Genomic DNA, 23,707 nt, shown 5'->3' with positions numbered 1-23,707 from the left:
GGGGCCGCGCCTGCCAGCGGCCGGGAGGCAGCGCCGCCGCTCCCGCTCCGCTCCTGCTGCCGCTCCGCAACTTTCGGGCAAGCACTGCCCCCTCGTCCTCGTCCCCCCGCCGGCGGCTGGTAAGCGCCGGGCTCCCGCGCCCGGCCGGGCAGGCGGAGGGCGGCGGGGAACCCGGGCTGCAGCCCCCCGGGCGGGCACGCCGCGCCCCGCGCCGCGCACATGGCCGCGGGAAACTTCGGCCTGCGCACGGGGCGGGGGCAGTCCCGGGGTGCCGTGGGGACCGGGGAGGGGAAGGAGCGGCGGAGCGGGCTCGGGCGGGCCTCTGCCACCCTCCGCGGAGCGGAGCGGAGCGCGTCGCCCCGGGCGCAGTGCGCGGGCGGCGGCAGCGACTGAGCGACGGTCTCCGGACAGGTGCGGGCGGGTCGGGGCTGCGGGAAGGGAGCGGCGGCCCCGCAGTGCCCGGTGCGGAGCGAGCGGGACCCGGAGCGGGGCAGCGCGGGCCGGGCGGGGGAGCCCCGGGGGGCGGCTTTTGGTTCGGGCGTTTTGCCTTGCGGCTCCGGCGGGGTGGGAGAACAAGTTGCTGAGCGATGTAGCACGGGGGCACAGGGTTCAGGTGGAAAATCCAGGCAATTCCCCTTTGGGTGTGTTTTTGAGGGCTGTTTTGTGCTTTTTGTTGGGTTCGGGGTGGTTTGTTGTTTTTTGTTTCGTTGGCTTTTGGGGGGTTTTGTTGTGGTTTTGGTTTTTTGTTTGTTTTTAATAGGGCACAGAGGAAAACGTTAGTGCACAATGCTGAAATTGGTGATCTGGTCGCTGAGGCAGGTATCCAAAAAGCAGCAGTCGCTGGAGCAGCTACATTACTGTCGTTCTTCGTGCTAGCGTGAGGTTTATGTGCCTTTGCGAGGAAGGTCACTTTTTACCCTCTTCCCCCCCCAACAACCCACCCTCCTTTTGCTAAGCCGTGCATCAGCAGCATGAATTCCAAGAAGCAGTAGGTGTTTCTTGGCATTTCAACTGGGATTTTGGAAAGGAAAGCCGGGTATTTAATGGGAAAAAATTGCGATGGAAGGAAAGGATGCGGAGGCTGCACATAGCCCTGGGTTTGCAGGCATGTGGAAGTTGTTGAAATAGGTAAAGGGTTGAAATTGGCATTTGGAAAATGGTGGCTATTTTTTTAGTTACTTGTACCACAGATGAATATTGGGAAAAGCTGGGCCACAAAGAATTTTTCCTGTTTTGCAGTTTGCTGACAGCAGAAGGTAAAACATGTCCTTGAAGATACACAATTTTACATAAACAGCTGATGTTTACATAAGCCTAGATAAGTTTGTGAAAAACGCAGATAGCAAAAGATGCGGTGTTAGCTGAACTCCGCTATCCTGCTCTCTGTCCATGCAATAATTTATCAATTTTTTGTATTGTTGCAGTGTAAGAACAAAGTGAACAGCTGCACCTTCACCAAAGCAACCACCTGCGTTTCTCTTCTCCTCTGGAATGGACAATGGGATGGTCTCTGACTTTATCATGATCAAAAACTTCTTCCTCTTCTGCGTTTCCATGAGTTTAGCCAGCCACTTCGGGTGAGTTGCCAGTTGCATTTGAATTTCTGCTGTGGCTTTTTTAAGGAGATGAGAAACCTTGGCTCTGTGTGGTACAGAGCAGCTGAACAAAACAAGCGGGCTTTGCGTTTCATCTTAAGTTGCTGGTGTCGGGGGGAAGGGAGTGGTTTGCTCTCCTGTTCAGATTTGCTCTCCTGTGTCAGTTCTTTATGCCTGCTATGGTGGCACAGGGAAAGGCTTGTGGGGCACAAGGAGTTCACATCAGGCCTACAGCTGCTGAGTGCTCTGACCTGGGTTTAGAAGAGCCGGGGGCTCTGGTCCCCTCTGCCCCTGTGTCTGTGATGTCGGGATCTTGCACCTTCCCTCTCACCTGGTGGGTGCTGGTTATAGGCAGTAGTGCAAAAAAACCCCCAAAACTGCGATAGTGTGACTTGATGCATGTTACTAGCTGGTACAGGCTTTCCTCCTGATTGACCTAAGATAGTGACTGCTTAGAAGGATGTCTGAGTTGGAAACTTGTTAGAATAATTAGAAATCATGTTTCCCTGAAGCATATAGAAAGGAATCCCGTTTCCTTATTTTTGCTTTGGATGATTTCCTGACAGTGATATTCTGAAAACTGTATCAAAGAGATGCTCCAACTGTAGGTCTCAGAAAATGAAAAATAAAGTCAGAAACCCTCTATTTACATGTTTTCCCTATACCCAGAGACCTTAAGAACTTTCTGAATATGATCTATACAATGGAACATGGAAAAAGCATTTTGCAAGTGCTTGGGAAACGTAGGTTGATTCTTCTTTGTGGAGGAGAACAATTATTTATGATTTCACCAGAAAAAAATGAATCCTCCCAACATGCTGATTCACAAGCGCACCCATCAATTCCTTGCTATAAGAAGATACAAAATGGAGATGCAAATCAGTTTCTGATTTCAAGCAAACGGATTTGTTCCAGATTGGAACTAGGAGAAAGACCAAACTTTGAGTGGTGATGTTTTTGCTGTATGCAAAGCTTAGCCTGGTATCCAGCACGTGTCCCATGCAGGTAGGTGGAAGCCTGTAACCTCTGAGGTTTCTATGAACAGTTGAAGGAAGGACTGCACTCTACAAAGAATGCAAAAAGTTGGAAAAACCTGGTCCTTCTTTCACCATGGTCTAATGCAAAAGTGTCCCAGGATTTTGTGACAGAATTTAAGAGGGCAGAGTGGGACTTGCTTTAAACTTGTCTTTACATCATTGTAGTTTGACAAAGTATTTCCACATTGAGAAAATCTTGGTGACTATAACAACTTCTTGGTTGTTCGTCATCCCTGCAGAAGGCAGCATATTGCAATAGTTGAGTGTGACCTGCTTGGTGTGTGGGTCTTATAAGTGTGTATCTCCTCTAACAGAAGAATAGATAGACGAGGATGCAAAAAACCCAAAACCAAACAACCCAAAACCCAGATGGTTTAACTCTTTCTTGACTCCAGAGCAAATACGGAATCAAAGTCCCAGGTACAGGTCAGTGTGACCTGTAACCTGGCAGATAACCAGAATAGGACAGTTAGAGGAAACTAGGACACTTGTTTTCTGCAAGTTAGTCAAAAAGCTTCTGTGCACTAAAATGAGATCATCACATAAATTCCCCCCACCCCACCCCCCTCGCCCCCCATTTCTGATCCAGTAATTTTAGTCCAGGCCTGCAGAGATAAGCAGCCCCAATTCACTGCACCATTCACACACTGCCTGAGGGCTGAATTTTGACCCTGCTAGAAAGACAGAGGATGCTCCAGCGCTTCTGCTTCAGAGGCAGAAGCAGTTTCAGAGTGTAATTTGCTAAGTGCTTTGGGACTGACTCTTCAGGACGGAGGAGTACAATTAACATGTAGGCTGCTGTATTAACTGCAGGAATCTAATACTGATAACACTTGCTGTTGCTACCAGATTCTTCTTTATTAGCTTCATCCATGTTTCTACTGCTCTGTTATATTGCAGTGAGTTTTGCAATGTGCTAGATAAAAGTGATTGGTCAAAGGAGTACAAATTAAAAATCAGAATACTGTAGGACATTACAGATGAAGGCAGATATTTTTCTACAGTTCTCCATAGTCATTCCATATTTATATTAAATCATAAATATGGTTTTTGCTGACATAGCCAAAGCCACCTTGGGGGATTTTGATGCACAATGCCTGGTAACATAAACAGAAATTATGTATCTCAATCTACTAGGCTACTTGAGAAATCTCAGCAAAAGACTGTGATTAATGTTAAACATAAATGTGTAATGACTATCGAGAATTATCCACATTAGTAGGCAGTAGAGGAGGACTGTAGACAGTATCGGTAGCAGCTATCTAAAAAAAAAAATCACTGAATTAAAATGCAAAGATATAGATGAACTGAGAAGAGGTTTTGAACTCCCCCCCTCCTGTTTTTGGTATAACAGTTTTGTGAATCTTCTTCTGCAGAAATGGTCCAGCACGAATCAAAGCTTTTTCTAGCCTATTTGAAATTCAGCCTTGAGTTGTATAATGCTCTAACAAGTTAAGGTGTTTCACCTAAGCATTTCAAGGTAGCTCACAATTGTCTCAAAAGTAAACATTAATAATAAAGCTAGAGGATGATTAAAAGTAAAATAAAACCATGAAGAGTATTTTCAGGCGAGATAAAACACTGCTTGTGAGCCCTCAGGATGCCCAGGTAGTGGCAGCCCTGTGAGGGTTGCTGCCACTACCTGGCTGCTTACACACAGCTCTCCCTGAGATGAGGTAGCCTATGGCTGGCCCCAAGCTGGCCAGCTCTTACTTTGCAAGTCCCAGGCTGTCCATGGGGTCACACTGGTGATGCACAGTCCTGGTGTGTTTGCGTTTTGGATGTGCAATTTCAGAAATCTGTCTCAGAGCCAGAACCAACAGGAATGGACGTTGTTCATGTACCCACAGTATAGTTGCCATCTGCTAATAATATTTATAATAGCAGAAACACGAAGAACAGAAGATCCCAATTATGTGTAGCCAACGCAGCACTTCTCTGTACGCTCTGAAGAATTCAGTCCATGGTGTGTCTGTATTTTCACGTACTTCTTCTCCAGCTCACAGCCGTTATTACTAAGACCATAATCCTGCTATTTAGGCAAAACATACCTCTCCTTCAGGCTGTTATTTCAAGTTAGTCTCTGCAGCCCTAAGCAGTTCGTTCTGCTGGGATACCTCATTTCAAGTACTTGTGATGCTAGGGAGTTCTTCCTCATATTTTTAAAGACTAATTTTGTAAGAATTATTGTATCCTTATGCAGTCATGCTTGTCTGTTTATTTTTTTATTCTGTCTTCCTTTCATTCTTCATATCTCCAGATAGCTTTTTGAACCCATTAGACAATTCTAATAACTGGAAAACTAAATTGCTATCTGGAACTGCATGCAGGAGGCAGACAGGTATCAGTCAGTCCTGTTCAGCCGAACAGCTGAACGGCTTCAGCATCTCTGGCCCGCCAGCTGGCCAAAGAGCAGGAGTCATCCAGCTCTGCTTGCTGCAGGAGAAGCCCTGGCATGCAGTGCCTCCCAGTGAAGCTGCAGGTCAGTGACCTGGGGAGCTGAGAGTGGTGGGAGGTGTTTAACGACCCTGGAAGCAGTTCAGGACATCGAAAGGGGCATTAGGATGTCAGGGAATAGGGAGGACTCTAAGAGTGTCACCCTGTGAAAAACAGGCTTTCACTGCACTGCTCACAAATTGCTCCTTCCTGAAGGCACTGAAAACACTGCTCTTGCTAAACAAAAGAATTAATTTTTTTTTTAATAATCTGAGCATAGTTTTAAAATTTCATCATTTTAGTCAGTCTTCTGTTCTAATCCAATGTGAAAGAATTGAGTCTTCAATGCACAAATTCACAAAGTCAACATTTTTAGGTCTCAAGAATCCATACTGAAGGGGTGGCAAGAAGCTAACTTAGAAAAGTAAATATATTTCCTTTGATGCCTGGCCACCTGGCTTTATCCAAACCTTTATGTTCTCCACTGTCTTCCACAAACTGTTAATTTGTCTGAAGTTCAGATATAATTGCAATCCTATTAAAGCAAGTTATTGGAAACACTACTCTTAAAAGAGAGAGAGTAAAATATATCTTTCAGTAGTGAAATACTCTTCAGTTATTTTTTCAGAAATTCTTACCTTTTCTTTTTAAAGAAGTTTTGGGAAAATCATGAAATATCCACCATACTTTTTCCTCTTATTACAGCTAACCTGTGAGTAGTACCTACCATGATTCTGACTAGATGGCAAAAACGACAATGATATTTAAAGTGGTAAATTATGAAGTCATCAGAAGAGGTAGCTAAGCATCTGTAGAGAGTTATTACATTTTACACTGATGGGCCCCTTCTGTGGCTTCTGATTTTTTCAGTTACCCTAAAATTGCAATATTAAATAAATGTGATGAGAAGTATTCCTGGTTGGTTTAGTTTATGTTCAATAATGAGCTTTAAATGCAATTATCTCTGAATTTTCTTAGCATTTCCCTAAGATGCTTTTATAGGTTTATTTTTATCCCTAACTGAAAATTTCTGCTATAAAAACATTTTTCACTGCAGAGAGGCAATAATGTGCTTACCTACTAATATGTTGATAAAGCCTAATCCTTAGCTGTGTGGAAATAATTAGTTTAGGGTAGGTAGCACCTATTTCTCTCTATTCATTGAGGTAGATAGTATCTAATGTGTGCATGTAACTTTGCAAGTAGAGTTTACATGTCTTTTTACATGTCATGACAATCTCAGCCCTTACTCCAAAACATGCATTTCACCAGCAATCTCAACAGAAATTGCATGCTAACTTTCTGTTAAGACAGAGAAAGTCACACTTACGTAAGAGCAAACAGCAATCCATCTACAAATGTAACTTCACATAATACTGGCATTTCACTGAAATTTGGAATCAGATGCCTTCTTTTTTGGGTGAAGTGATCTGCCAAATCTAAATTGGATTGCAGTTTTGCAGAAGTGCAGACTTTTTACTAGTCTTCACCATAGTTGTTTCTCCTGCTTTTCCCCCTATTAATTAGCTTTTGTTGTGAAGAAATAAAAGTATTTCAGTGTATGGGGTGTGTGTACTGTTCCTGTGAAAGACGTACATAGCTGAGATAGAAGGAAGTAGCATCAATTACTCTTGTTAGATTGAGAGGAGCAGTTCTGAGATTTAAATATATTTTGTCCCATCCCCACAAAAATAGTTCAATGGAAATCCTCCCTCAGAGTTCAATTGGCTTTGAATTCAGCCATAAGCACTAAAAATAACAAGCTTTTTCAAGAGCAGAGAAACTAGTGTAGCTTTGTGTCCTGTGCCCCCAGCACTGCATCTTTGCAATAATCCGAGCTCCGCATTTGATATCCCTTGTTCCCATCTCCCATTGCAACACCTACATTTTACCTGCACTGTCCTTTTCTCCCAAGATCTTTCATAATGACCCTGCAAGTCTCCTCCATATCTCTTAATTGTCAGAGAGGAGGGGGGCTGGTCTTGCTGAGGATGTTTCTGAGCTACATGCATACTGAGTGGCCCAGTCAGCGAGCCAGAGGGAATAGGTGACTGCTAACCTCACATTTTTACTTAATGAGGCACTAATTTAGATTGCTCTCCCCTTGTCTAGTCGCAGCTTCTCATGAAACTTGTAGGAATGAAATGAAGTTTGATCTCTCTGCTTCTTTGTCAGATGCAGTGGAAAATGAAAATGGGTTCCTACGTTGATGCAGTGTAGCAGGCAGACAGCATGATGCATATCTCTTTCTTATGAAAAAGAAAAGATAAAATAGATGAGAAGAGTCAAAAATAGTATTCTAGGTGTACTGGATTTTCATGCTTTATACTAGGATTTTATCAAAGCATTCATTGTGGTTGCTGCATTTAAAGAAAGTCTCCAAGTTCTGTCTCCTGTTTGCATTTGTTAGGCTGCTACTTGTGCATATTCATTTTTAAATGGTGAATCCCTTCAATTACAATTGACAAAAAAGTGTACAGTCTTTTTTCTGGAATTGTCCAGCCTGAAAACATGTCTAATGTTTCTGTAATCAGTTTGCACCTGCTGGATTAACTTTTTTCTTGTCTGCCTCAGTTGCTCACTAGATGTTGTTGTCACAGCAAAGAAAACAGAATTAGTTTGGTGTTTTGACCATGGAGATGAAAAACAGGCAAGATTTGTGGCTATGCCTCCACGTGCAGTGAGCAGAGATCCTTGGTGGCCCCAAGGCCCCCAAGGCTCTGCAGTGTGGAGCTTGCTGAGGATTGCAGCAGTGCCAGCTGCACTTAGGTCGTAAGAAACCTCCTCAGCCAGGCGTTTTCAGGGGCTTTGGTGTTTCTGGGAATAACATCGGTGCATCCTGGACCTGACCTTTCTCCCGTGTCCTGAGAGGCTTTGCAATCCCTTCCTCTTTCAGCTGAGGCATACAAACTGTAAAGGGAACAAGCGCAGGACTGGGGGTGCCCGGGTCTGTGGGGGCATACATGGCTGCGAGCATCTTCTTCTGAGCTAGGTCTGGTGTCATTAAAACTTCCAGATGCACTACAGGGGTGTTAGTGAGGTCTCATTAGTGGAAACCTTATGCAGGTAAAACCATGTTGAGGTCCCTTTGTCTTTCTTTGTATGAATCCTGTTCTGTTAGGTAAGGCAACCACGTATGTTACAAGTATTCTTCAAGGAAAGCTGTTCAGAGAGATGCTGGCAGCTTCTCTATTTATTTACAGATTTATTTTCCAGGGGACGGGTAGTAAATAAACATGGATTCTTTTTATTTATTTTTTTTTATATCTGGATGACTGTCTCCCATCAAGTTCAGGTTGCTGAGTGTAAGTGCTGGCAGGGTGCATGAGGCAGGGAACAGTTCCTGGTGGGGCGGTGTGCCCTGTCACAGCTAGAGGATTTGCTGGTGATCTCAGCAGAGGCTGAATCATGAATAAGTGCCTAGTGTGAGCTGTCTTAAGAGATGCTCATTGCTTGCTGCAGGTGAAGCACGCTTGTGGATAATCTCCCATGTCTATTCTTTAAGTAAGCAAAGGCATTAATAAGCAGGGGATTCTCCTAAGCATCTTTAAATGAAAATCAAACAGATTTAAAAATGCGAGTCGTTAGTTGTGCTGTGAGCAGCTTCCTAGGTCTGAGCCATGGATAAAATAATGAAATAAAAAAGTTTGGAATAAAAACAAGTCGCCAAAAGACACGGAATGAGGCCCACTACACATTGCTGTTATTTGCATACTACAAGGGAGAACTAATTTATGCAAAAGAGAGAGGAGGAGTGAAGAACTGTGTTTTCTGTACAGCAGTATGTTTTTCAGATACCCCAGTGATACCCCAGTGGGATTTTTCAATGTAGTGGGAGTTTGTTATCCTCAAATAAGGTCACAGTTCATCCTTTGTTCTGGCAATAAATTATAGAAACTTTGAAAATTAGAAGCTGTTTGGCATTTAAAGATTGAACAGCACCTTCAGGCATACTTGAAGGTGCATCTCCAGGCAAACCTCTGCTTCTCATGCAGCTCCCCAGCCAGCTGGTATAGTTCCCAAGGAATGGATAGCTAACCCAGGGAAATCCAGTAACATGGATTTTTGCCATTGCTGTGAGCTGACCTTGCTCCCTGCCATGGATGGAGCCATGCCAGCCCTGGGGAGGTGGTGGGGCTGATGTGGGATGGGGTAGTGCAGGGGTCAGGGATTTGCCTGTGCATTATGGGCAAAGATCAAAGGGCTCAGGTGGCCCCCGATCCTGCATCCCATGGTTTTACCTCCATGGCATGGGTCCTTCTTTGGGTCCTTGTCCAGGGAGAGCTATTGACGAGTTTATAGTAATGATGAAATAAATGGCTGCAGCTCCCTGTGCTGTTCAGGCGCAGCAGGAGAGGAGACAGCCTTGGAGGCTCCATTACAAAGTTCCCTTGAGACTGAAGCCCCTTGAAACCAGCATGGCTTTTGACACATTTCCTTTTGTTTGCATAAAACAGCTTTTCACAAACGCCAACACCATCAGTAAAAGAGGAGGCCAATGATAACATCACTATATTCACCAGGATCTTGGATGGTCTGCTGGACGGCTACGACAACAGACTGCGCCCAGGACTGGGAGGTAGGATAACATGTTGTCCCCTGCTAGACCCGAGCATTGTCTACATGTGCCCTCTCAGATGGGTACCTGCTCTTGGCTGTGACAAGGGACTTGTGTTTGATTAACTAAACTAAGTCCAGAAAGCAGATTTGTCTCCTAGCAAATGGGGCATAAGAAAAAGATTACTGAAAGTTATGTTCTTCAGTCACTCAGGTCATCTGAGGTTGGCTTAGGAGAGCATCTGTGATACATTTTTTTTTCTGTAATTGAATACGGTTTGGGTTTTTATTTCTGGTATTTCCTAAGGTGAGCAAGACATTGTGATAGCAGGTTGCTGCAAGATTGCCTTCCTGGTCAGCCTGTATAAAATTATGTATCTCTTTTAAAAACAGATCCCCAAATCATCCATATTTAGACAAGTACAGCAAATCTGTATTGATATGTCTTTTTGATAACCTCTACAGCAGCTATTTTAAAACCACAGCATGTGAATAGTGGTTGCCATCCTAACCTTGTTGAGCCCTCCTTCAGCTCTCTTTCCCCCAGATTTCTCTCATTTCCTACCCATGTGTAAACCATCTGTTATGTTTCTTCCTGGCCCTTTTTTAATCTGGCTACCCCCACCCCTTCCTCTTGTGAGACCAACACATTGCTTTCATCCCTTTCTCTCCTTCTCCTCTCACTTTACACAGAGATGCTTGAAAATAGGGCTCGATGCTTTTTATCTTATATAACAAACTTCTGAAATTTCTGCCCTTAAATTAAATTAGACCCGGATTTGAAAAGATGCCAGAAAGACTTAGACACTTGAGGTTAGAAATAATTTGACCTAACTTCGGACATGTCTGATAGATGTTTGGAATCAGGCAGATCTCCCAAGCCAGCAGAGGGGAGTAGGTTCATCCAAGATACACTTCATGTGATCCTGTGATAGGTATTGTGTGAGTGCTGGCAGTGTTAACTGACAGCCCAGAAAGCCAGTTCCTTCCTGGGATGCATCAAAAGAATCGTGGCCAGCAAGTTGAGGGAGGAGATTCTTCCCCTGTGCTTTTGTGAGTACTGTGTCCAGCTCTGGAATCCCAGCATAAGAGGGACATGAACCTGTTGGAGCGAGTCCAGAGGAGGCTACTAAGATGATGAGAGGGTTAGAGTACCTCTCCTGTGAAGACATGATGAGAGAGTTGGGGTTCTTCACCCTGGAGAAGAGAAGGCTCTGGGGGGACCTTATAGAAACCTTCCATTGCCTAAAGATGCTTAGAGGAAAGAGGGAGTGATAGGATCAGGGGTAATGGTTTTAAAGTGGAAGAGGGTAGATTTAGGTTAGGTAATAGGAAGAAATTCTTTACCTTGAGGGTGTATGAGGCAGTGGAACAGGTTTCTCAGAGAAGCTGTGGATACCCCATTTGTAGAAGTGGTCAAGGCCAGGTTGGATGGGGCTCGGAGAAACCTGATCTAGTCAAGGGTGTCCCTGCCCTTGGCAAGGGGTTGAAACTAGATGATCTTTAAAGTCCCTTCCAACCCAAACCTTTCTGTGTCTCTATGATCTAAAACTGTCAGTCACAGGAAATGCACCCTTGAAGGGCTGGTTTCTTTCTGTTTGTAAGAAAAAAGCCTGGACTCCCAAAGGTCAACAATTGCATTTAATCCAGGATGAAATGCTTACTCCAGCATGCTCTTAATTTCATTCTTTTGGGGATTTTTGAGTGATTCAGAAATTAATAGAAATAAGCACTGCCAGTAGGTATTTGCATTTTAAAGCAATTACTGATGCAGAGCCTATGTTTATTACAGAGAGAATAACTCAGGTGAAAACAGACATCTATGTTACCAGTTTTGGTCCTGTGTCAGACACAGAAATGGTAAGTTAGCATGTGGCTGCCAACTCGGTTGTATTTACTTTGCTAAAGTCATTTTTGGAACCATCATTTCTATTCAGATCCTGCAATACCTTGAGTGTTTCTTTGTGCTAGGAATACACCATTGACGTTTTTTTCCGACAAAGCTGGAAAGATGAAAGGCTGCGATTCAAAGGACCTATGCAACGCCTCCCTCTTAACAACTTGCTCGCCAGCAAGATCTGGACCCCAGACACTTTTTTCCACAATGGCAAGAAGTCTATTGCTCACAACATGACAACCCCAAACAAACTCCTGCGCCTGGAGGACGATGGCACTCTGCTGTACACCATGAGGTAATAGCCAGGGTTGATGTCTTCTGATGCTGATTTCCAGATAACTACAATTACTTGGGGGGACCATCACTTTCTCCACTCCTAGTAGAGCCAGGGAACCAATCTTTCACATATATTTGTATGAATATCAAGAAAAATGAAAAATATAATTGTAGCCTTCAAGTACAGATTAATTAGTAGCTTCTCTGAATAGTGCTAGTGCTTAACTATTTCTTTTGATTAAATAGAAAGCATATTCTCAACAGATTTGATGATTCAGTTCAGCTTTTTTAAGATGATCTGTTCCCTCTTACTGTTTGTGTTTGCAGCTGTAGTGCAGACTGCAGGAAAACAGTATCCAAGACCAGAAACTGAGACTTCGTTCTGGGGCAGTACATCTTGAACCCTTGGAGCTTTTGTTGTATTTTTTTTTTTATTAATTTGACTAATAGTGCTAAAAGGCAAATGATCGTAGGGATAAATGACATGAGCTAGCAGCACTGTGATGCTGCTTTAGCAAGTACAATCCTGCAAACAAAGCTGGGACATTATATTACCGAGGAGCAAATGGGTGTCTCAGATCTTCAGAGATGTATTCCTCCTCTGATTTGATTATACTGCTAAGAATCATCATTGCATAATGCAGATAAAAACCTAACATCAATGATTTTTGGTGTCTGAAATTCTTTTCAGGACAAATCTCACATCAGGGTATGGAAATTTGCTCATTAAAGGTAATTAGCCTCTAGTAATTAAGACTGCTGTCTGTCTTCAACAGGGTTTTCTCCAGACCATAGTCATATGGACAACTTGAAAAAGAGATAAAAGGAAAAACCTACTGAGCAACAAAGGGTTATTCTGAACTTTCTATAAACGAGTCCAGAGTGGTGCCTGAGACCTAGCAGAGTGCTCAGGAGGCTGAATTTGGGCACTGAGATGACTGGGTTTTCAGCAGGCAGCCCCCAGCCATGTGTGGGAAGCTGAACTCCAGCCGGTGTCCTGCTATGGAGTCACTCAGTCCTGCACGCTGCCAGGGCGAGTCCCAGGCTTGCTCATGGTCCTTGTGGTTAAGACTTATTGAGGCTCAAGAGGGTTTTCTTCTGTACACAGGGACCTGGAGCTTCCCAGGTTTTATTTCAGGTATTTCAGATATGTTTGAGGTTTTTGAGCCTAGTCTTAAATCCCTTCTTATGGGAGGAAAAGGAGATACAGGGTATCCTTACGTATGTCCTTACAACTTTAGATCATCCCAGTTTTAATTGCATTAGCACTAAAAAGACTTAGACATGATGGAAGTCATGTTTAAAAGAAGGAAAAAGCATCCTAATTTTCTCTTCTACTATGTGTGTTGCTGTACTTACTAGCCCCAAATCAGTGATCACTGCAATAATAAACCAAAAAATACGAGGATGCAAGGACACACTTAAAAGTCCAATTGGCTATCACAGAAACTTCACAAAAAAAGTTAGTAATGCCAGCCTTAAAACCAGTCTCACTGCTGCATGGACTACGTAATTACCACTCCAGAGATTGCAGCAGTGGCAATTCCCCATTATTTATGTAAATTACTTGTGTAAGTGGAGTCCAGATCAGACTCACATTCAGCCTGGAGCAGAACATGACGTTGTGGGGCAGATTGCGCAATTTCCATGCAAGCACTGGTTTTTGCAATGTTAAACAAATGCAGCGAAACCCTGATTCATGAGGTGAGGAGCTAAGCCACCACAGCTAGCAGAGTGAGACCTGGGTGAACTAGACCTAGGTGAGCTCATCACTGAATCTGAGTTACTCTGTCTAGGTGTCTCTCTGGTGAAAATGGCACAATATTTTCAGGTCCCACAGGTACCCTACTGAGGAAAAGCTCAGCATATGCAGCTGGAGAAAAATATGGATGTGACACAGATTTTCTCATCATCCCACTCAGCTCCTTTTCTCCTGATTTTTTGGGATTGATGATTTTGTACACTACAGAAAGAAAAGAATGCTATTGTAACCTAAAAAACTACAACATAACTTTTTTTTTTTTTTGTTAGAATATTGGCTGTGGAAATAACACTTTTACTAACCACAGTATATGTGATAAGAAATAGAGTGCAAAGCTTTTAAATCCGCTTGCTTTCAAATATTACAAGAAATAGTGGAAAGTGCTTTTGTAACATGTATGGAGCTGTGCTCCTTTAGAAGCAGAGCCATTCTGTGCCACAGTGTGGCTTGAGGGTCCCCTCCCAACCCTGTTCAGAGGTGACTGTGACAAGCAGCCAGCCCCTTCAGCTTCCTTGAGTGTTCTAACAATGGGAACAGCTAGCAGAGTTACCTAGGATGGCTTTTCTTGAGAAGATACATAACACTGGGTTTTTTTGGGGGGAGCTGCTTGTCTCAGTGGTAGTGCATTGTGAAGTACTGAGCTTCAGCTGAGGCTTGAGCCCCAGTTCCTGTAGCTCCCATCAGGCTTACTCAGTTCTCAGGATCTGGGGATGTGTAGACAACCCTCTGTTAGCTCTGCATTCTCCTCGTTTCCAAGGAGGAATTGCGAGCTTCCCAGACTGTACGTAGGAGTATTCTGTGTGGGGAGGATTGGACCCTCTGTCATTGACAGAGATGCCTGAATTGCTTTTGCAACCTTGCATCTGGCTGCCTGAATGAAGGGGAGGAAAGCAGCCGAGCCAGTGCTGACCTTCCATCCTATTTCACTTCCAAATATACCAAGTATGAGCAGCTGAGCAAACTTCCAGCTTTAGTACTTGTCAGGACTTACGTTTCCATGACACACGTGTTTACTTATAAAGAAAAATGCACACCTCGCATATTGCACTGGATGATACGTTGTCTGGGTCGGAAGTTGATGGGATGTGTGTTGCTAGGGAAATCTGATAAATAGGCTTCTGTATACGTGTGCCATTAAAGGCCTTCTGTGTGAATACAGGAACACAACGTGTCCTCGAGACAGATTTCACAGACAGCCGTGTTCTCTGTGGGGAATGACTTAATAATTCTGCTTGTCTTTCACTTGGGAGGACCTATTAGTTTTATTTCACTAATGTGATTTACAAATGAAGCGCTCCTGAATGGAACACTGCAAATTCTGTTTCGTCCCCTAGAGGGGAGTATTGACTGTAGCTCCACTTTCAAATTTTTTAATTTTTTTTTTTCAGTAAAAACAGTGTTATAAAAAGCACTAGAAAGCATACTTCATATTTCACTAATATATATAGAAAATAGCTTTGTGAATGAAGGTAAAAATTAGCTTATTTTCTTTTCAAAAATTAATATGTATTTAGCTTATCTTATCTGAGAAATAAATACTGTAAAAAGCATAGAATTCATTTATTTTGAAAAATTGGAACAGTGATTTTAAGCAGCATTTTCACGCTAAGAAGAGAACGATCATGTTTCAGTGAGCTGCATTTTTTTTTTTTTTTGCTCAGTGGGAATTGGCTGTAAAGACAGAAGCTTTGATAAACTCTGCTGTAGAATGCCAGAAAAAAATGCTGTGAAGAAAAGAAGCCAAAAATTATATGAAGTAGAGCATCCTAACTAGAGCTAAACTTTTGGACCATAAATTAACTTTTGGCCAGCAGCTTTTACAAATTTTTAAATGGTTTTCTATCAGTTTGTAGATAGTGAAAAATCTTTCTTGTGCCGTCACAAAAGCACTCATTAGAGCTCCATTCTCATTGTCAGTTTGAAAGGACCCCACATCCCTTTTTTTACCACCAGGGCTTCTAGGCATCTGATATAGTCTGAGAATTTAAATAGGACATAGTCATACATCTGAGGAGTGCACAAACAGATTTTTTCCCATGTTATTATGGTGACTGAAGGTTGCCAGAGAACCTGGGAGAGTTTGCAGTAAAATCTGTCCCAATAATTTGGATAATAGTAATTCAACAGCTGGAGAATGCAGACATTCTTCAGCATGGTGTTTAAAAAACTCCAAAATTTTTAGTACAGCCCTGAGATTCTTTTATCTTGTTCCAGAAAGATATTTGCAGTTCAGCACTGTGTGTCCACTTGATGGCAGCATAAGCACGCTGCTTGCTCTGCTGTGGTGCACACGCAGGCTTTCCTAGGCTGAAAATATTGGTTCTTACATTAGCGCTTAGTGTTAAAATTGTATGTGAAAGTGAACACATGTCCTGGGTGCATGTTAGCACTAATTCTGCTCTTCCATGAAGGACTTGGATTAGCAACCTAACCATGTTATGCTCTAGAGATATTGATCACAAAACCAGTTGACCAGAAGATATGGTGCTTCTTTCAAGACTTTTAATGGGAAAGCCAGGGCTGGTTTGTTTGTTTGTTTGCTTGTTTGTTTGCTGGTTTGTTTTTAAGGGAAATTTATTCTATGAGAAATGTGTACGTTCTCAAGCTCTGGCTTTGCCAGACACAGGTTTGCTAGTATGCCCACGAGTGACAAGTGACCAGGAAATCTATGATTTATAAATGAATCTTCAGTTTTCCATCAGCCAGATGTCTAGATGGGAACATTTCTGTTCAATCTGAATTTTCTTATTTCTTATTTTTATCTACAGAAAGGTATCTGTCAATGCTGTTTAGGTATTGTATAAATATTGCAAAACTAATTACAAGCTACAAATATGCATTTCCTTCTCTGTGTTAGACTTGCTGCATTTTGTTTTGTATTCAAGCTTCAACCTGCCTGAAGCTGGAAGAAAAAAAAAAACCCGTGATTTCTTTACATTGGGCTGAATCTTGCAGAGTGATGAAAAATTGCCATGGTGGCAAGGACTCTCAGCTGCTTTTCATCAATTCAGATTTTGACAGAGCGAGAGAAAATAGGGATATGTGAAGTGAAGGGCTCTTCCCTGAGGATAGCAGCAGGATTCTTGTTTAAACACCAAGTCTCTTGGTTCCCATGGCTCTGTTTTGGTTGAGAAACATTGCCCTGTTTCTCAAAAGTTGTCCTTCAAGGAACCACAATTTGTTGTGTTGAAAAATCCAGCGCTGGAGTTACAGGGAGAGGAAGGCAACAGAGGAGACTGTGGTGTAATTCATTCAAAATGAGCAATTACGACCAAATATAATCCCAATGTAGATTGTGTGACAATGGCCTATTCTGCTGGTAATAAAAGTGTGCAGAGCCCCACAGAGATCTCCATCACAGAGATGGAAACTCAACACAGCAAGGGCAGGATTGATTAAAAGACAAAACCCAAACCAGAACCGGCATGTCCTTGGAGGAGGGGGATGCTTGCTTGGACTTTGAGGAGCTACAAAAGGTACAACTTTAGTACCAGGTCTGTGCTGAGCTCATAGGCAGACCCACCTCCCTTTAGGGTTAGCTGGTACAGTTTCTGCCAAATTCCTTTGTGTTACACCTGCTTTATAGGCATGAGCCAGCAGGACTGGCATGCATGGATGGGATGACTGAACAGAACCTGGAAGGAAGCAGTGCCCTGACAGGTGCCTCCAAGCACCCAGGGAAAGCACAGGTGCTTTGGTGATTCTGTATCAGCCCAGTCTGCTTCTGAATCTGGGGGCTTTGAAAGTACCTGAGAGATGCTGAAGAATTGTTATGGCTCTGCTGTCTTTTTTTTATATTAGGGGAGGATAACATTACAGTGGACTCCCTGGTCATTTCACTTAGACTGAAATTAGTATCTTCATCTGCCTAATCAGAAATACCATCCTCTGAAGTACATTATATTTGTGCTGAAACTTCCAGTGAGTAATCTAAAATACACTGTGCTGTAATGCACCAGGCAGGGTGGGTGGGATTCACCTAATTCTGTTCATCTGTAATGTTGGCGACTGCAGCCAAGCCTCTTGGCTCAGATCTGCCCCCAGTGCAGGAGAGAGAATTTCTTATGGAGTTGGAAGTCTACATTATTCCAGATATCTACTTCAGTAGTGAAGTTAAGAGAGGCTTATTTCTCTCCACTCACACTTCAGGGATTCTTCTTGTTTTTTTCACTGTGGCAGACAAAGGAGGACAGTGTAAATAATACCTTTGTTTAGTCACATGAGTCCCATCTTAGTTGTTTCCTTTGGTGTTTCCTACCTCCATACTCATGTAGCCTGGAAATTGGTAGTGTGCCAGCAACCTAAAGCTATTTGATGTTCTGGCCAGCACTGGTCCTGTAGCTGTTTTGTGGAGGACTCATACCATTTCCTCTCAGTGCAACCTAAAGGCCAAGGTTGTGCAAGCGTAGCACACCTGAACACACATAACTTGGGTTCAGTCCTCTGCATTGTCTAGGTGGGTGTAGGAGGGAATATAGTGCACCTTATGAGGAGCTCTAGAAACAAATGTCTCCAGGAGATTTGGCCCTTCCTTCTCTGAGGTTGAACTGTAACAAACAGGTGATTATGCTGTAGCAGATGCTAGCACTGGTGGTGGTATAAATAGCAAACAGATGGTAAATTGAGGCCTGTTTAATGGCTATTTATGATGTTAAACAGCTGAGGAATCATAGGGCTCTTTTCCTGGAGCAGTGAAAACACACAGTTTGAGCCTTTACCTGGCCTTTCATGGCTGTATTGATCAGGAGCATGTAGCATTTCAGAAGCAAGGCAAAAAAACCCAGATAATAACATCCTCCTTGGATGGCTAAATAATATTCTTCATGTACCAATAAGGTACATACACATAGGTTTTCCTCTAATCCAAATCACTACTTCCCTCTTTTGCAGAGGTGTGGGGAGCATTAATGTTACACAAAAGGCAAGAGATTATGATGAGGCATGACCTTGGAGGTAAACCTGAGATGGATAAGAGGAAGCTGGAATTAAATGCAAGTGGCTGAAAGGAAGCTGTGATGGTTTTGAGCTCTACGTCTGAACTGTGGAAAATAACCAAAGATTTTAGTTCTGTATTTTGGGTTGCCAGCTCTTACTATCTCCAGGTAATCCTACCTGCTCTGCCATGTCTGTGCATCCCAGTCTAAATGTGAGAGTGCCCAAATGGGCTGGTACTGCCCATCTGGTGACTGCTCTTCCTCCTCATCCCTCCCCCCACTCTTACTTTCTAAATCCAGATAATTTTTCTCAGTAGAAAATACTTCATGTAGTTTATGCCTGTCCATAGAAATATAAAGGGTCTGTGAGCTGGGAGGAAGCAAAAAGATGTCTGTGCAGTGAGATAGCCTTCATCCATGGAGGAACACATGCCATACTGACAGGCATAAATTGAAAAACAAAAGCCCTTTTGGACAGTTAGAAAACCTGCACTGATCAAATTGCCTTGCAGGTGGTATCAAAATTGAAGCATGATTGCACTGTGTCCATCACAGTCCTTAGCCTTCATCATTTAGTGTGATTTCTATGCTCCCTTCTTTCTCCTGTGCTTGGGTTGTCTCCCACTGAAAGCAAAGATCAGATGTGCAGTTGACCTGGCACCAGGTATTGCTGGCTGGTTCTGCCAGTAACTGGGACTGGCCTCTCTTGAGAGCCAAAAAGAAGCTCATAGTTCAGTGTTACTCAGCACTTCAAGAACAACTGTATTTGCAGTTAGCTCCTTCTTGAACATGCTGTCACAAAGCCATGCCGATAAGGAGATCATACTCAAAACGTGTAGCATGGGCAGACTTGGGGAATGTGTGGCCTGGCAAAATGAGGTGTGGGCTGGCTGAGATGTTGTTTCCCATTTCACCTGCATCAACAACTGCATTAGCTTCTCAGAATTGCTAGAGCTAGTTAGATTTTTGGGTTTTAATTTAAGAATTCACTAAAAAAAAGAAGCTGCTGTAGAGGGGAAGTTTGGAAGCCTTCTTCTTGGGGTACCAAAAGAGAATTAATCATGGATAAAGGACCATAAAGAAGAGAAAGCTTGGAGAGATTTTTAAGTGAAATTATCCAATGGATGGGTGTGATACTTGCAGAGCATTCAGAGCTGCATAGACATTTTGATCTAAAGTTTCTTTAAGAAAGTAAAGTTTTTAGGAAGAGAACCTGAAGAAGGAATTGTCTGTGAAAAAGGTTGGGGTTTTTACTGCACTAGTTAGTCTGATAAAAAACCAGAGCTTTTTCCAGCAAGTTCTACCTTGCTTATGGACTTCATTAGCTAACTGGCACGACAAGGTTGGATAAGCATAAACTCACTGCTTCATGCATTGGTTTTATGCACTTAAAAGAAGTACTGGAGAATTAAAGGCATTACCTTTACTATAAACGTCTCCTTTGTGAGTCTTTCAATAACCTCCCAAATCCATATAATGTAATTTGTGTGTCCTATTGGTTATTTCATTGCCTTTTTCTTGTGTCTAGAGGCTGAACATCTCCCCTGCTCCTGTCTAGGAGTGTGCTCTGGGTATGTCAAGTTATTCCGCATGCAGGGAGGTCATTCTTATAGTGGCACAGCTTTTGAGATCAATTCTGCCACCTCAGATCACATCACAATAACTTAGTCTTCAGCACAGTTCATCTAGGCAAATAAAGTCTTGTTCTTCAACAGAAGCTGTGCTGAGGATTTTGTTTGCTTAAAATGAGAGTTTTGCTGTCAAGTACACCATACATCTGAATTATGTATTCACAGCTCCCAAAAGTATCAATGACTGGCTCTTAGTCTGCCATAGTGCCTTCCCTGTAGCATTTTAAAGGACATTTCATTGTCATATAATGATAGCACATCTCAGCATCATAGGAAAGTTGGGACATGGTCGTATTCTTGGCAGAGTGGTTATGAAGGTAAAATGGGCTAAGACAGAAATTTCTGCAGAGCACATCACTCTAGTCTTAGCTTTACTTTCTGTTCTCTGTTCACTTTATTTGGTGTATTGCAAAGAAATCAGTGTTTATAAGTAGGAAACAGCCGTGAACTGCCTCCACATCCCACATGGACATGCAGATCAAGGCTCTGAATCTGCATTTTGGCCTTTTTTCCAACAAAGTGATGAAAATCCATGAGCAAAGCAGTGTTTGAGTTACTAAGAATAATAATTTCTTTCCCCATGAGCCAGGTTGCAGACAATCACCCAACCAGGGGCAGGTTTCAGGGTGACTCTTAGAGCCACTGTGTTTCCGTGGGTGAACATCTGTCCACATTCTAAAACTTCTGTGTGGTGTTCTGCACTACCACCAACAGAGTTTGTTAGGACTGTATGGCAAGTGCTTCAGAACCAAGAAAGGTCCTCATATATATATATTGTTTGTGTGTGTGTATTTGTATATATTTGCTTGTATATGCATGCATATATATGTATGCAATATATATGCTTATACTGGCATGTTACATTTACTTCAGGAACACAGGGAGATATCAATTGCCTGGACTATACACTCACTGTGCTGGGACCTGAAACAAGTCTTGCTTTAAAACCTTTTAAAAGAAATGGAAGTTTGGTTATTGAAGTGTTCCCAAGACATCACAGTAGGAGAACAGCTGAATGGTTGTGTCATCAGTCAAAGTCAAATGAATAATTTCACAAACCTAAAGTCTGAAACAACACAGTTTGAAAAAACAACCCAAAGCAATAACTCTATTATTCTCCTGGCCCCATGTGTGTCAGAGGGCATACTGGAGATACCAGAAAGGCTCAAGTTGTTCTGCTGAGGTCTTGCTGGAGCAGGTACCCCAGGAAGCTTCTCCTGGAGTTGACTCCTGAAAAGGGTCTGACCTAACCCTGAAGTCTCCCTTCTCAGAGAGCCAGCAAGCCCACTGGAGTGAGAGATACCCTGGCTAAAGGCTGGATCTGCTAAACTCTTTTTTTGGCATGTTGGGGAGATAGGTTGTGGTAGGTTTAAGATGAATTTAAAGCAAATATTTTCCCTTGTGTTAAGGAAAATGGCTGGTCTCATGCTGGGAAGGGCACTTGGGCTCACCTGAGCACCATAGCAGGTACTAGTTGCCAACACAGGTGGGGTCAAAGCACAGCATTTCAATGTTCCCTTTAAACAGGGGTGAAGGTAGTGCACAGAAATAAATAACTAAGAAGATGGAGCTGGTTTGGGGATGAGTGCAAATAGGCAGAAAAACTCCTTATCTCTCTGGCTGTAGTACCTTAGTGCCAGCAAAAGTATTTCTGTGTCCCCTTCATCTGTAACTCTTATTATTCAACATTTATCTTGAATTAAGTTCTCCCAAAAGCTACTGGTGACTCTGCCTTCCTGCTTCCCTCTCATTCTAGAGCTCTATGTTTTAATTTTTTTTCCCATTAAAGTTAGTAGCAAATAACTTTTGATAAGCAAACCAAGTTTCGTAGCTGTCTGTGGCTCCCCGGCGGGTGACTGCCCTCAGCTCCTGCCTGGCAGCTGCAGATAATATGTTGGAAAATGTTTCCTGCACTCACAGGGTAGGAGAAGGACGTTCAGTGCCCCCTCTCTTTACCCATGAGTAGGAACAGATGCTCCTTGCATTGAGAAGATCATGGGAGCAGCTGGGGGGTCCCTGCAGTGACCTGAACCAGGGTCTTGCAGGATAGGGTGCCTCCTGTCTCGGGGATTGCTGCTGAGAGTTTCTCACCTCACCTCACCTCACCTTGAATCACACTAACTCCAAATGTCTGCCTCCCTAATATCTGAATTTATTTCCTTGCCTCATCCTTGATTTTAACACCTCCTTCTTTTCCTTCTCGCTAAAAAGGAGCAATCTCTTGAAAGCATTGTCATGCTTAATTCCCCAGTGGAAATGGTTGAAGGTGACTTTTTTGAAGTGAACAAGTCTTGCTGCCTGAATTGTGCTTTTCTTAGATATTTATGTGTCTTGAAACAGAATGACAGTAATCACTTTATGTTCTTAAAGGCTATATATGAAGCTTTGATAAAGCTTTCATGTACAATTATAGGTGATAGATTAAATAATTTGTAGACCTAACTTATTTTTTCAGATCGTGAAGGTACACTATAGCATTTTGTTGGTTGATTAACACTTGGTTAGCAGCGTGAGTATTTGGAGCATTATGAAAAAAAAATTTGGTCATTAATAAATCAGCAGCTGTAATCAGGGTTTGTTACATTTTTTGGATGAATAGTGGTCCCATTCAAGTCAGGAAGAATTTTACCATTATCTTCAATAAAATCAGAGTTTCATTCTCCTATTGCAAAGGACCTTTAACAGCTGCTTATAATCTTGTCATAGGCCCTGTTTGAGTGGAACTAATCCCATAGGGTTTTATTAAGACACAATGATGGTGGAGGAGGGAAGCTTTTACGTGCTTCTGTTGGAAAGAACTGCCTTTTGAGCAATGTGTGTGCTGTGACAGAAAAATCCTGTTTTGGTGACTGTCTCTAGCTCAGATAACTGGGCTACACTGCAATCATCATCATTCTGGAGAATCACAGATCATTCTGGAGTCACCATATTAAAAGGATTAGGCAAAGACTGTTTCATGTATGCATGCCCAGGCCTCCTTTCTCTTTCTTAAGTAAATGCAAACTGAGAGTAATTTTGTTGTAATCACAGAATATGCTATGTTGAAATGGACCCACAAGGAACATCAAGTGCAATTCCCCCTGTATGGAACCATTCCCAAGAATCACACCATGTGTGCAAATGCTTCTTGAACTTTGTCACGCTGGTGCTGTGACCACTTCCCTGGGGAGCCTGTTCTAGTGCCCAACCACCCTCTGTGTGAAGAACCTTTTTCTAATATTCAAACTGAACCTCCTCTGACACAACTTTAGGCCATTCCTTTGGGTCCTGTGTCACTGGTCCTCACAGAGAACAGATCAATGCCTTTTCTTCCCCTCACACGAAAGTTTTAGGTTCCCATCAGCCACTTCTCATACAGCTTCCCCTCAAGGTCCTTCACCATCTCCACAGCACTCCTTTGGATGCTCTCCAGTAATTTTTCTTACAGTGTGGTACCTAAAACTGCACACAATATTCAAGGTGAGGCTGCCCCAGTGGGGGACAATCCCCTTCCTTGCCCAGTTGATGATGCTGTGCCTGATGCACCCCAGGGCATGGTTGGCCCTTGCCCAGTTGATGATGCTGTGCCTGATGCACCCCACG

At 42.9% G+C, this 23,707-nt stretch overlaps 1 protein-coding gene across 1 annotated transcript in view; it reads left to right on the top strand.

The window, feature by feature from the left end:
• The first annotated feature begins 1,066 nt into the window (after nt 1-1,066).
• GABRA5 (gamma-aminobutyric acid type A receptor subunit alpha5) overlaps nt 1,067-23,707 on the top strand; it is a 54,361-nt gene continuing 31,720 nt past the window's right edge. Inside the window, exons 1-4 of the mRNA XM_041422101.1 lie at nt 1,067-1,577; nt 9,526-9,647; nt 11,418-11,485; nt 11,597-11,817. Coding sequence (XP_041278035.1) covers nt 1,492-1,577; nt 9,526-9,647; nt 11,418-11,485; nt 11,597-11,817 — 497 coding nt within the window. The 5' untranslated portion in view covers nt 1,067-1,491. The remainder of the gene's footprint in view (nt 1,578-9,525; nt 9,648-11,417; nt 11,486-11,596; nt 11,818-23,707) is intronic.

This window comes from Onychostruthus taczanowskii, unplaced genomic scaffold (genome assembly GCF_017590055.1).
Source record: "Onychostruthus taczanowskii isolate IOZ18803 unplaced genomic scaffold, ASM1759005v1 scaffold71, whole genome shotgun sequence".
Taxonomy (NCBI): domain Eukaryota; kingdom Metazoa; phylum Chordata; class Aves; order Passeriformes; family Passeridae; genus Onychostruthus; species Onychostruthus taczanowskii.
Note: the sequence above shows the minus strand (reverse complement) of the source record. Positions and strands in the feature narration are given on the sequence as shown.